Genomic DNA, 13,074 nt, shown 5'->3' with positions numbered 1-13,074 from the left:
TCTTCTAAAATACACCTAAGGAGCTGCCCCGCTGCTAATCCGGGACTTCTCTTGGGCTGGATGCTGTTAGAGGAAGACAGTGGGACATATCTGGCAACACAGTCTCCATCTTTGATTGTGCGACAGGCCGCGGCGCGAGCGGGGCCTCACTGAACTAAAACGGTCTGGCACGAGATAACGGAGACACGCTGACCCACGGGAGGACCGCAGACCGGCCCCCGCAGAGAGCCCACTAGGCGAAGAGGAACAGTCTGCTTCTGCCTTTGCACAACTTAAAAGAGGACCTGTGCATGTTAATAGTAGTTTACTGTTAGCGAGTTAAGTGGCTAACTATCGCTAGCCGAACTGGGTTAGCACAGCGGGCTAGCAAGCTTTTTGTAATCCGCCGGGCAGACACTGGTTCTGTGCTAATCAGGCCCATATCGGACTGAAATCAGACCGCAGACCCGGCACAGACACAAAGAGAGCTCCGGCGGTGGCAGGTGAGTATGCACGTCCACAAGATTGAACTTGTTCACTGTTGCAGGTGTTGTGTCCCTGCAGCGTTAGCTGCTTAGCATGCTCTGACCACTGACTGGCTGAGAGTGATGTGATGGCGACTGCACAGAAACGAAACTGAGTTAGCTCAAGGGTCCAGGCTGCTGGCCTTTATTCTCACATACCATGCTCTATTTCTTACACATGCTGTCAATGACAGGGCTGCTGAATGGTCTTGTAGTGTATCCTAGTGTTTGGGGGGCTTTGTGTCCAGTCTGGGACAGTTTCGGACCTGACGGGGCCTGTAGAGCTGCCGGTATGAGCCACCCAGCCCCAGCCCACCGGGTCTGATTCATGCAGTGGGATGGCCTGCGGACTCTTAATTTTAATTCATTTACTGCCGTCTGGCAGCCTGTTCTAAGGCCCGCTCATGTACGTGAATTTGCTAAAAATCTACTTGTAATATATAGTTAATACGGATTGGAGGTGTTTGGATGATATCGTACTGTTTCAGTGTTAGTCTGCAAACATCAACCATACTATGAAAACGTTGCATGTGAGGTCCAGTTTTGTGCTCTTCATGAAACCATCTCGCATTTGTCCATAAGATGGGTGTATCAATATAGCCTATAGTTTTATTCTTGGCATTAAGAAACTTCTTATAGACCATAGAACGTTTGATGTTTCTTTACATTCATAATGGATTGAAAAGAATTGTCATACATTTGTAGGTGTATAGAGGGTGATGACTTTGGTCAGGCTATTTCATTGCCTAAGATTTAAGCCACATCTGGCACCTCTCATTGACCCACTCAAAGATCAATACTTGATCAATTGTCTCAAGTCTCTGCATCTGTCTGGTTTTACAATGACCACCTCTGACCACCTGTGCTACTGGAGACAGGCCCCTTATTTCTATGTGACGTAAAGGGCACACACTCTGTTTTGCACCTTTTATTTATAGCTTCATTAGTTTTTGTATGATTCTGTTGTCTCAGTGGAGTAAAGATCCCAACTTAGGATATAGGTGCCTGATTCACAATGTTTTATATGATGTTTGTGAATAAAATGTAAATAAATTCACTCTTGATTATTTTTTAAAGTAAAATTATAAGTTTGCTATCAAGTAGTAGTTTTTTGTTTTGGATGAAAACTTTACTGAGCATTACCCTAATTGCCTTTTGAAGTTTTGACTACATAAGAGTTAGGACTGTGTATTGCCAAATACCTCAAAGGGTATACAGGGTCCATGATACAATAAATATCCCGATAGTCTGGCATTGAGGCAATACATGTCCTGATACATGGCTATCCCGTAAATCTGGTGCTGAATTTAACTATATCAATATTTTGATTATGTAGAATAACAAAATGCATTGGAATTGTATGTCCACAATGCCCTTAATATCAGAACACAGTTATCCTTTGAATAAGTTTTAAGTGTATAATGTCAATTTCTGATACATGCATGTTGTGTAAAAGTATCACAATAAGCATCTCTGTAATTGATACACATAGTGATAAGTAGTCTGTGACTATACATTGCCATATCCATATTTTGAGTACAGCCATAATAAAGGGATCATGTAAAGTCAGTAGTTGCTGTTGCTTTCGACTTCCTAAAACATGTTTTCAGCATGATTTCAGCTATCAAATGCTACATCATTATTGCTGGCTTGGATGTTTGTCATTGTTAAAGATGTTTCCAGCAATATTTGAATAGCAGTTTTTTTGTAACTAATATGAATGTTGGACTTTCTTTTCTGTTTGTTTGTCATGTCACAAAGGAGGCTGGTTCTAGGGGCGCGGCCAAAGGACCAGACTCAATGAGTTTCCAGCGAAATGTCAGAGAAGTCAGGGCAGAGCACCAAGGCAAAGGATGGCAAAACCAAGTATGCGACCCTTAGCCTCTTCAACACCTATAAAGGGAAATCCCTGGAAACCCAGAAAACTGCTGGTAAGTTCAAATGATGAAGTATAGGTGTGAAATCGATCATACATTTTACTATGTAAGCTTAAAACTGCAGAAAAGTCAAAATATTCCCAGTTCCTCACAATAATTTACAAAGTAGGTCTGCCTTCATGAATTCAAACACAAGTGTCATTGCTCAGTAGAGGAAAAAATGTACAAAATGGCTGTATTTTTAATTCAGTGAATGATTATGTCCATTCAGACACTTAAACTTTAAAACGGCTCTATTTGACACATATTGAAATATGTTTATGGGTGCATTTGTGAAGCTTTTTTCTTTTGGTCTTAGTTGCTGCCAGACATGGGCTCCAGAGTTTGGGCAAAGTTGCTATCAGCCGGCGCATGCCCCCGCCAGCCAACCTGCCCAGCCTGAAGGCTGAGAACAAGGGAAACGACCCCAACGTCAACATCGTTCCCAAGGACGGCAGCGGCTGGGCATCGCGAACTGAGGCAGGGGAAGAAAGGTGAAAATATCTGCACCTGTACAATCATTCACATTAAGGAATTAAATGGTATAAAGAACTAGTAATTTATTCCATTGTTTTTAATTTTTCACAGACAACAGGAAACTCCTCCACCTCAGAACAAGCCAGCAGTGCAAGAGGTTTCAACTGGGGGAAGTCGGTCTTGGGCTAACAGCAAGCAGAGTCTAGACGGTACATTAACTGTTATAGTTGCATGACGTGCTTATATAATGCTGTTGCAAATTGTGGTGTTTTATATGTAGTTTGCTTTAATGCAGGAGTTCCACGTGTGAGCAGCCATTTTCACCAGGAGTTTCCAAGCTTACAGGCTGCTGGAGACTCTGAGAAAGGAGACGGTTCAGAGGAAGAGCCCTATGGACCTGGACCCAGCCTCAGACCTCAAAGTATGGACTGTTTTTCATGTGGAAGGGAGAAGTTGTCACATACAGAATTTAATAGTTCTTGTTTTGTAGATGTTGGTAGTTGGCGTGAGGGCGGAGGGAGAAATCTGAACACTGCCCCCAGCCCCTCTGAGATGGACAGTAGGCCTCCAGAGGAGGGTAGTTCGGGCCAAGGTTCTTCAACACCTCCTGTGGAAGCTGATGAGCCCACTCGAAATGTGTCATCAGATAAAAGGGACCGAGGACCACCCCTGGGCCCTCCTCAGCCTAAACTCAATGGGGGACAGCCTCCTCCCTCTGGGATGGCAACGCACTTTGACCCTGCTTTCAGAAACATGATGCCACCTTATGTAAGTTTTTAGACTAAAGCAATGGTTTACTGTTCATAATTTACTATTATTACATTTATGTGTCAGATGTTCCAGGCCTATCCTCCTCAGATGTCTTTTGGAACAGCACAAGGAAATTTCAGATTCAATGCACCTCAAGATGGCTCAAAGTAAATTACAATAACAACACTTATTTTGTATTGAACCTTTTGTGTGTTGACTTTTTGTGATTATCTTAACAAATCAACTTTCAGGGGATCGCGTTCGGGGCGAGCCCAGCCGCCGCCTCCTCAGTCCTGGCTTCAAGACCCAGACCGACCTTCTATTATCAGTGCTACGGAACTGAAGGAGCTGGACAACTTGGACACTGATGCTGATGAAGGCTGGGCAGGTCACTATCCAAAAATGTGATAATTGTTTGAACTCAAAGTTGGCATCTCATTTTACTTATACTTTTTTGGTTTATAGGTGCTCAAATGGAAGTAGACTATACAGAGAAGCTAAACTTTAGTGACGATGATGAAAACCAATCTAAGGACAAAGGCGAAAACTGGTCTGTTGTATTACGTGTTCATCTGCTTTGAAACATCAGAATGTAATGACACATGTGATTCTTTAGGGAGTGGATGGGGAAAGTGGAGCGTCTAAGGTCACGGCCCCCAGATTCACAGGAGGGCTGGAAGGACATTTCTGATGGACGTCCTGGCAGTAAAGGCTCCTGTGCTGATGCTGGAGATCCCAGAGCACCCTCTCCTAGCAATGTGGCTTCATTCAGTAAATCAGGAGCTCCACAGGAATACCAAGTAAGACAAATGGCCTCTTCTTACTTTGATCTTTTTTAATGTGTATCTAGGCTTGGACTATGTGCCTCAACAGCTTAAGTAAAAATTGATCATGGAACGTAGCTTGGTGTTTCTCTTCCAGGGGAGTGGTCGCTCAGTCGGAGGAGCACCTCTGCGTCCAAGCAAAACGGGGACAACAGCAACTCCTGCTGTTGATGAAGACCCTGAGGCCTGGCGTCAGAAACGGAAAAAGCCGGAGGTTTCTGAAGCTGTGGAGCGAGCACGGCGTAGGAGAGAAGAAGAGGAAAGACGCATGGAGGAGCAACGGCTCGCTGCGTGTGCTGAAAAACTGAAGCGCCTCAATGAGAAGCAGCGTCAGTCTGATGGCAAACCTGCACTATGCTCCAGTGATGACACTGGAGTCTCATTTGAGGACACTTCAACATCTGCTCTATCTAATGCTACCCCTGCCATCCCAACTTCACAATCACAGACCCCAGTGCAAACCTCTGTATCCGAGAGAGTGGAGCGTGAGAGGACTGAACCGGAGCTCAGGGTAGACCCACATGTAGAGGACGATCACTTGGTCCGACAGGCCGCCTCTCCAGTCCAAAGACCTGTACCTGTAGAGCCCCAGAACGAGGATGAGAACATCCAAACTGAAGTTGGCCCAATTGTGGATGAGATGCCAGCAGACAGGACAGTGGGGCCTATCCAAGACTATTTCAATATTGATGACAACAGAGGTGAACATCCCAGAATTCTTTGTTTAATATGGCATTATCATGTTCACTTCTTATTTAGCTGGATTTTCTTCTTTTATGTCTGACAGCAGATGAGCCTCCTCTGTCTCTTCCTCACATGGACACTCCTTGTGCAGATGAAGTCTCAGTGCCGCCCCCACAGCTGGAGGGAGAAGCTGCAGCTGCAATGAGGCCATCTCTAACGTCAGGTTACTCCAAACAATTCCAGAAGTCCTTACCACCACGCTTCCTTAGACAACAGGTAAATATAATCTGGTGATGTTCATTGAATTAGGTTTGTATGCTATCAAAGTTTGCTTCCTAAAGACAAGAAGTAAAATGCAGAAAATAATATAGATTAAATCTTATTATCAAATCATATTCAATGCCATGTAAATATCTTGTTAGGAGCAGATGAAGCAGCAGCAGTGGCAGCAGCAACAGCAGAGTGGGGGATCAGTGTCTCCCTCTAGTGGTGCAGTCCCCTCACAGCAGCAGCAACAGCACCGCTCAATGTATCAGCCCATGGGTCCTCACCATCAGCACCTGGCCTCTATGGGCTTTGACCCTCGTTGGTTAATGATGCAGTCATACATGGACCCTCGGCTTATGTCGGGACGACCTCCAATGGACATGCCAACCAACATTCACCCAGGTACTAAGATGGTGGTTATGTTTTGATATGACGTAGCTTTGATTACAAAAATAATGTTCTCTGACCGTATAGGGAGGATGGCCCCAAAACAGATCGTCCGTAGAGATCCTGGGGACAACTCCAGCTCAAGCTCTGACTCGTTTGACCATTTGTCCCGACCAATGCGTGAACATGGTTTGCCTTCAGACTCTAGAATAGTGTGGGGGTCTGACCCTTACCCCCAACCAGAGCCTTTGCCTTCATTAACATCTCCAAAGGGACGTGATGACACGAAGGAGCCACGGTAAGAGCACATACTATTGTGATTTTTATAGAAAAGGAAAGGGTGTTGATTTGTTACTTTCTTTCCAGAATGGACCCTGCCGTGGATTTAGATCGGGGTCTGCAGAGCATGTACCCTCAGGACCATAGTGCTTTGGACTCTCGTAAAAGTAACTTCTTCCGGGACCCAACAGAGGCCTTGTCTGCATTCAACCAGGGTCCTGATGATGCTCCTGGACCTTTAGATGGGATCCCTGTGGGATCAGGCTTTAATCATGAAGAGTCTGGGCTACCCACTGGGGAGGAGGTGGAGGCTTTAGGACAGGCTATGCTGCAGAGAAGCATCTCTCAAGGCTCTAGTCATTCACTGAAAGTAGAAGAGCCCCGATTTGAAGGGTTACCTCTGGGAACTAAATCACTGGAGGTGCAGGACTCTGGGGAGAGAGTGGAGGAAAAACCTCAGAATGACCTCTACCCTCAGGCAGTGGTGACCAGCAGCCGGTCTACACCACCTGTGGATGGACTGCACAAACCAGACAAACTCCCTCTGCCCGCCCCAAGCAAACAGAAGGCCGAGCTCCGCTGGGGCGGGCGCTCTGGTCCAGGCCGGAGAGACGGACCAGGCATCGAGAGGCCTCTCCGCAGATCTGGACCTATAAAGAAACCTGTACTGAGGGATATGAAAGAGGAGAGGGAGCAGAGGGAGGAGAGGGAGAAGCGGCATGAGAGAGGGGACCGAGGAGACAGAGGGGATCGGTCCAAAAAAGAGCAGGCAGCCAAAGCCCCTTCTGTAGCTGCTGCAGTCTCTGAAGGTGGTAGAACTCAGGGCGAGGCAAAGAGAGAAGCAGCTGAGCCAGAAGAGCCCAATTCTTTACTTCAGAGGAGCAGAGAGTCCCAGCCTTCACCAGGTGTCCCGACTTCGTCTTCTCAGGAAGACAAGGTCGACAAACCAGCTAGCCATGACAAACATCCTGAACCAAAACTACCCTCCAGGAAAGAGTCCAGTATTCCCCCTCGTTCCTACCGCAGAGAAGAGCGAGAGCGGGATCGTGAGAGAGACCGCGAGAGAGACCGCGAGAGAGACCGCGAGAGAGACCGCGAGAGAGACCGCGAGAGAGACAAAGAAATGGACAGAGATCGAGAGTTTCCATCTGACTTTAAAGGGCGTGGTCGGGGCGAGTATTACTCTAGAGGCAGGAGCTACCGTGGCACATACAGCGGCCGAGGCAGAGGCAGCCGTGGTCGGAGCCGTCCTGAATATCCTTACAGAGAACCCAGAGCCCGCTCTGACCTGCCCTCTGCTGGAGGTGCAGCTGCTTTTCGTAATAGAGAGGAGAGTGAAACACGGAGTGAAAGCTCAGACCTGGAAGTTATGCCCAAACGCAGACGACGCCGAGGTTCTGACACAGACTCTGAGAGTGAAGGAGGACGAGAGTCTGCCAGTGACACAGGACCCTCCGACAGGGAGCCCAGCACCAAACCCAGCCGCCCACTCAGGCGAGACCTCCCTAGTGATCACCGAACAGGGGCCCACAAACCTGGGTTTGGCCCTCCACACATGGGAGACCGAGGGCCCAGAGGGGAGGATGATGGCAGGCCTAAGCCAGGTTTCCTTCCTAAAGGAGAGCCGTCCCGTCGTGGAAGAGGAGGTTTGTACAGCCGAAGGGGTGGGACCAGAGAGCGTGGAGGTCCCCGCTCAGCTCCTCTTCGAAGACCCCCACGAGAGTCATCTTCTCAGTGGCCCTCTAAACCAATGGAGACCTTCAGGCCTGAAGATGCTGAGACCACATCCAGATATGATCATCCTGCAGGAGACAGGCGCCCCCCAAAGTCTGAGGGGAAGAAGTTTGTGGATGGAGTTCCTCAGAGCAGCAGAGAAAGACCCCGCAGATCCAGGCCAGCCCGGCCCCCAAGGCAGGACAAACCACCTCGCTTCCGGAGATTAAAGGAGCGTGAGGCGGGAGGTTTGGGGAGTGGAGACACACTCCCAAGTCCCCCAGTACCTTTACCCCCAGGGCCTGCTGCTGGGACTGCTCTGAGTAGTGCCCCTGCCTCCCTCTCCCCAACACTGTCCCGAGCCCCTGGAACTCCAGTCACTATTCCTGCAGATGTGTCATCTGCTGTCCTCATGCCCGATCTGCCCTCTTCTGTAGAGGCCTCTTTACCTGATATCAGCAGCTCCACTGTCACAGCTGTTGGCACCAAGTCCCCAGACTTATCCAACCAAAACTCCTCAGACCAGGCCAATGAGGAGTGGGAAACTGCCTCAGAGAGCAGTGACTTCAATGAAAGGAGAGAGCGAGAGGAGCGTAAAGGCAATATGGAGGCCGCTAATGAAGCCACAGCTGCCTCTGCCCCGGTGCCTGCCCCTCTTCAGGGCTCTGTAACTCCCAGTAAAAACTCTTATGATGGAGGTCTGACTCCCAAGCGGGACATGGGTCCTGCTGCTAAACGAAGCTTCTCCAGTCAAAGACCAACTGAACGACCAAGTCGTCGTGGAAACGCAGGAGCCAAACCAGGACGCAGTTATCCAGGGGCCAAAGGAGAGAGGAGGGGAGGGGCCAAAGCTGGGAGAAAAGGGTCTGTTTAACAGAGCTGTACATTTTTTGTAATTAAGTCTATATACATGAGATTATATGTATGTTTTCAAATTACAGTCCACCTGCTCAGCAAAACCTCGAGGGAGGTGGACCTGCGGCTGGAGGGCAAACACAAAGACCCAGTAAAGAACAGTCAGCTCGTCGAAAAGAGGAGGCCAAACAGGCGGCTAAGAAACCTAAAGAGAACGCACTTTCGCAATTTGATCTGAACAATTATGCTAGTAAGTACATGTGTAGTCTACTCATGTCTTTTTATATGTAAAATAATATTGCCAAGTACCAGATTAAAATCATTATATTAAACTGCTTGAAAATAGAAATGGGACCACTGACCTCCATTTTAAACAGATTGGGAGATTTTCATTTGAATTTTTATATTTCAAAAAGGGCTATGCAGCATTTTTAACCCTACACCCAATGTAATCCCTGCCCCCCCAAGCAGTTCTCCTAAGATTCAGTTTTTAAACCTGCTCTTTTCATTTTTCTGAGCACTCGCACCTTGAATGCAGATCAATACAGTGCATGATTCAGTCAAAACAAAACTTTTGAGTAAACTCATGAGAGGGAAGTTTTAATTTTGTTGTTATCCTTATTTGTTGTTCACAACCCTATGGCGGTTTTGATTTTCCCTCATAAATGGCTCACTTAGTTTTTCTTTTTTTTCACAAGTATGGGTAATCCTTTATTTTCCTTTTCAGAATCTTTGTTTTCACCACCCAAATGTCTATACTTACTAGCAGCCTTTTTTTTTCTAGATATTGACCAATACGGGTTTTTTCCTGGCCGATACCGATTGTTTAGAACCCATAGCAACGGATGGCTGATAAATTGAGCCAATTTTGATGATTTTCCCCAACTTTTGTACTATAAATTTACTACAAACTCACCCATAGCCCTTTTTCACCACAATGCTATAAGAGAGCTGTAGTCATATTTTCTACAGTTATCAGTTTGCACTGTGGTGCAAACACACAAGTGTTAAAAGCAGTGTGTACTCTTTAGGCAGCAGGTCAGCCAAAACAAAACACTGACCTGTGCTGGAGATTTAACCCAAAAGAACCCAGACCCATTTTTCCTTAAAGGAAAATTATGTGTTCAGAAGCCCATCATGAATAGAGAAACAACGAGGCCAGTTACGTCGCCCGGACTGGCGTTACCGGGGCCCCACCCTGGAGCCAGGCCTGGGGTGGGTGCTCGGCAGCGAGCGCCTGGTGGCCGGGCCTTTCCCCACGGGGCCCGGTCGGGCCCAGCCCGAAGAAACGACGTGGGGCCGTCCTCCCGTGGACCCACCACCTGCGGGAGGAGCCATGAGGGGCGGGTGCGGAGAGATCCGGGCAGCAGTCGAAGGCAGGGACCTCGACGACCGGATCTCCGGACATGGAGACTAGCTCTGGGGACATGGAATGTCACCTCGCTGGGGGGGAAGGAGCCTGAGCTTGTGCGGGAGGTTGAGCGTTACCGGCTAGATATAGTCGGCCTCACCTCCACGCACAGCTTGGGCTCTGGAACCCAACGTCTCGAGAGGGGTTGGACTCTCCATTTCTCTGGCGTTGCCCGCGGGGAGCGGCGGCGAGCTGGTGTGGGCTTGCTCATTGCCCCACAGCTCAGCCGCTGCGTGTTGGGGTTCACTCCGGTGAACGAGAGGGTCGCGTCCCTGCGCCTTCGGGTCGGGGACAGGTCTCTCACTGTTGTGTCGGCCTACGGGCCAAACGGCAGTGCAGAGTACCCGGCCTTCTTGGAGTCCCTGGGAGGGGTACTAGACAGTGCACCAAGCGGAGACTCCGTTGTTCTCCTGGGGGACTTCAACGCCCATGTGGGTAACGACAGTGACACTTGGAGGGGCGTGATTGGGAGGAACGGCCTCCCCGATCTGAACCCGAGCGGTGTTTTGTTATTGGACTTCTGTGCTAGTCACAGCTTGTCCATAACAAACACCGTGTTCGAGCACAAGGGTGTCCATCGGTGCACGTGGCACCAGGACACTCTAGGTCGGAGGTCGATGATCGACTTTGTTGTCGTGTCATCTGACCTCCGACCGCGTGTCTTGGACACTCGGGTGAAGAGAGGGGCTGAGCTGTCAACTGATCACCACCTGGTGGTGAGTTGGATCCGCTGGCGGAGGAGGAAGCCGGACAGACCTGGCAGGCCCAAGCGCATTGTGAGGGTCTGCTGGGAACGTCTGGCGGAGCCCTCTGTCAGGGGGGTCTTCAACTCCCACCTCCGGGAGAGCTTCTCCCTGATCCCGGGGGAGGTTGGAGACATGGACTCCGAGTGGGCCATGTTCTCCACCTCTATTGTCGATGCGGCTGCTCGTAGCTGTGGTCATAAGGTCTGTGGTGCTTGTCGCGGCGGCAATCCCCGAACCCGGTGGTGGACACCGGAAGTAAGGGATGCCGTCAAGCTGAAGAAGGAGTCCTATCGAGCCTTGTTGGCTCGTGGGACTCCTGAGGCAGCTGATGAGTACCGACGGGCCAAGCGTGCCGCGGCTCGGGCAGTCACAGAGGCAAAAACTCGGGGTTGGGAGGAGTTCGGGGAGGCCATGGAGGAGGACTATCGGACGGCCTCAAAGAGATTCTGGCAAACCGTCCGACGCCTCAGGAGGGGAAAGCAGTGCTTCACCAACACTGTTTACAGTGCGGGTGGAGAGCTGCTGACCTCGACTGGGGATGTTGTCGGGCGGTGGAAGGAATACTTTGAGGATCTCCTCAATCCCACTGTCACGTCTTCCGAGGAGGAAGCAGAAACTGGGGACCCAGAGGCGGACTCGTCCATCACCCTGGCTGAAGTCACTGAGGTGGTTGGCAAGCTCCTCGGTGGCAAGGCTCCGGGGGTGGACGAGATCCGTCCTGAGTACCTCAAGTCTCTGGATGTTGTGGGACTGTCTTGGCTGACACGTCTCTGCAACATCGCGTGGCAGTCGGGGACAGTACCTGTGGAATGGCAGACCGGGGTGGTGGTCCCTCTGTATAAGAAGGGGGACCGGAGGGTGTGTTCCAATTACAGGGGAATCACACTCCTCAGCCTTCCCGGTAAGGTCTATTCCAGGGTATTGGAGAGGAGAATCCGACCGATAGTCGAACCTCGGATTCAGGAGGAGCAGTGTGGTTTTCGTCCTGGTCGTGGAACACTGGACCAGCTCTATACTCTCCATCGGGTCCTCGAGGGCTCATGGGAGTATGCCCAACCAGTCCACATGTGTTTTGTGGATCTGGAGAAGGCATTTGACCGTGTCCCTCGTGGTGTCCTTTGGGGGGTGCTCTGGGAGTATGGGGTCCGGGGCTCTTTGCTAAGGGCTGTCTGGTCCCTGTATGACCGGAGCAGGAGCTGTGTTCGCATTGCCGGCAGTAAGTCAGACCTGTTCCCAGTGCATGTTGGACTCCGCCAGGGCTGCCCTTTGTCACCGGTTCTGTTCATTATATTTATGGACAGAATTTCTAGGCGCAGCCAGGGGCCGGAGGGGGCCTGGTTTGGGAACCACAGGATTTCATCTCTGCTGTTTGCAGATGATGTTGTCCTGATGGCTTCTTCGAGCCAGGACCTGCAGCAGGCACTGGGGCGGTTTGCAGCCGAGTGTGAAGCGGCTGGGATGAGAATCAGCTCCTCCAAATCCGAGGCCATGGTTCTCGACCGGAAAAAGGTGGTTTGCTCTCTCCGGGTGGGTGGTGAGTCTCTGCCCCAAGTGGAGGAGTTCAAGTATCTCGGGGTCTTGTTCACGAGTGAGGGAAGGATGGAGCGGGAGATTGACAGGCGGATCGGTGCAGCGTCTGCAGTGATGCGGTCGCTGTATCGGTCCGTTGTGGTAAAGAAGGAGCTGAGCCGGAAGGCGAAGCTCTCGATTTACCGGTCAATCTACGTTCCTACCCTCACCTATGGTCATGAGCTTTGGGTAATGACCGAAAGGACAAGATCGCGGATACAAGCGGCTGAAATGGGCTTCCTCCGCAGAGTGGCCGGGCGCACCCTTAGGGATAGGGTGAGGAGCTCGGTCACACGGGAGGAGCTCGGAGTAGAGCCGCTGCTACTACACGTTGAGAGGAACCAGCTGAGGTGGCTCGGGCATCTGCTCAGGATGCCTCCTGGACGCCTCCCTAGGGAGGTGTTCTGGGCATGTCCCACCGGGAGGAGGCCCCGGGGAAGACCCAGGACACGCTGGAGGGACTATGTCTCTCGGCTGGCCTGGGAACGCCTTGGGGTCCCACCGGAGGAGCTGGAGGACGTGTCCGGGGTGAGGGAAGTCTGGGAGTCCCTGCTTAGACTGCTGCCCCCGCGACCCGGCCCCGGATAAGCGGAAGAAAATGGATGGATGGATGGAAAATTATGTGGGATATACCACAGATCAAGTGGACCACATAGAACACATTTCTGCAAAGTGTTTGTTACACTGGTGTCA

At 50.3% G+C, this 13,074-nt stretch overlaps 1 protein-coding gene across 3 annotated transcripts in view; it reads left to right on the top strand.

Moving 5' to 3' along the window:
* The first annotated feature begins 113 nt into the window (after window positions 1–113).
* prrc2c (proline-rich coiled-coil 2C) overlaps window positions 114–13,074 on the top strand; it is a 22,943-nt gene continuing 9,982 nt past the window's right edge. For 2 of the 3 annotated variants that reach the window (XM_033992071.2, XM_033992073.2), the window contains exons 1-16: window positions 114–482; window positions 2,265–2,434; window positions 2,739–2,913; window positions 3,008–3,105; window positions 3,192–3,317; window positions 3,387–3,664; window positions 3,731–3,813; window positions 3,898–4,034; window positions 4,112–4,196; window positions 4,263–4,446; window positions 4,568–5,171; window positions 5,258–5,430; window positions 5,577–5,823; window positions 5,896–6,106; window positions 6,175–8,664; window positions 8,742–8,905. In XM_033992071.2, the coding sequence (XP_033847962.1) occupies window positions 2,320–2,434; window positions 2,739–2,913; window positions 3,008–3,105; window positions 3,192–3,317; window positions 3,387–3,664; window positions 3,731–3,813; window positions 3,898–4,034; window positions 4,112–4,196; window positions 4,263–4,446; window positions 4,568–5,171; window positions 5,258–5,430; window positions 5,577–5,823; window positions 5,896–6,106; window positions 6,175–8,664; window positions 8,742–8,905 (5,170 nt within the window). In that variant the 5' untranslated portion in view covers window positions 114–482; window positions 2,265–2,319. The remainder of the gene's footprint in view (window positions 483–2,264; window positions 2,435–2,738; window positions 2,914–3,007; window positions 3,106–3,191; window positions 3,318–3,386; window positions 3,665–3,730; window positions 3,814–3,897; window positions 4,035–4,111; window positions 4,197–4,262; window positions 4,447–4,567; window positions 5,172–5,257; window positions 5,431–5,576; window positions 5,824–5,895; window positions 6,107–6,174; window positions 8,665–8,741; window positions 8,906–13,074) is intronic. The other variant, XM_033992072.2, reaches the window with a different exon arrangement.

This window comes from Periophthalmus magnuspinnatus, chromosome 4 (genome assembly GCF_009829125.3).
Source record: "Periophthalmus magnuspinnatus isolate fPerMag1 chromosome 4, fPerMag1.2.pri, whole genome shotgun sequence".
Lineage (NCBI taxonomy): Eukaryota > Metazoa > Chordata > Actinopteri > Gobiiformes > Gobiidae > Periophthalmus > Periophthalmus magnuspinnatus.
The sequence above is the reverse complement of the archived record's forward strand: the minus strand, read 5'-3'. Positions and strand labels throughout refer to the sequence as shown.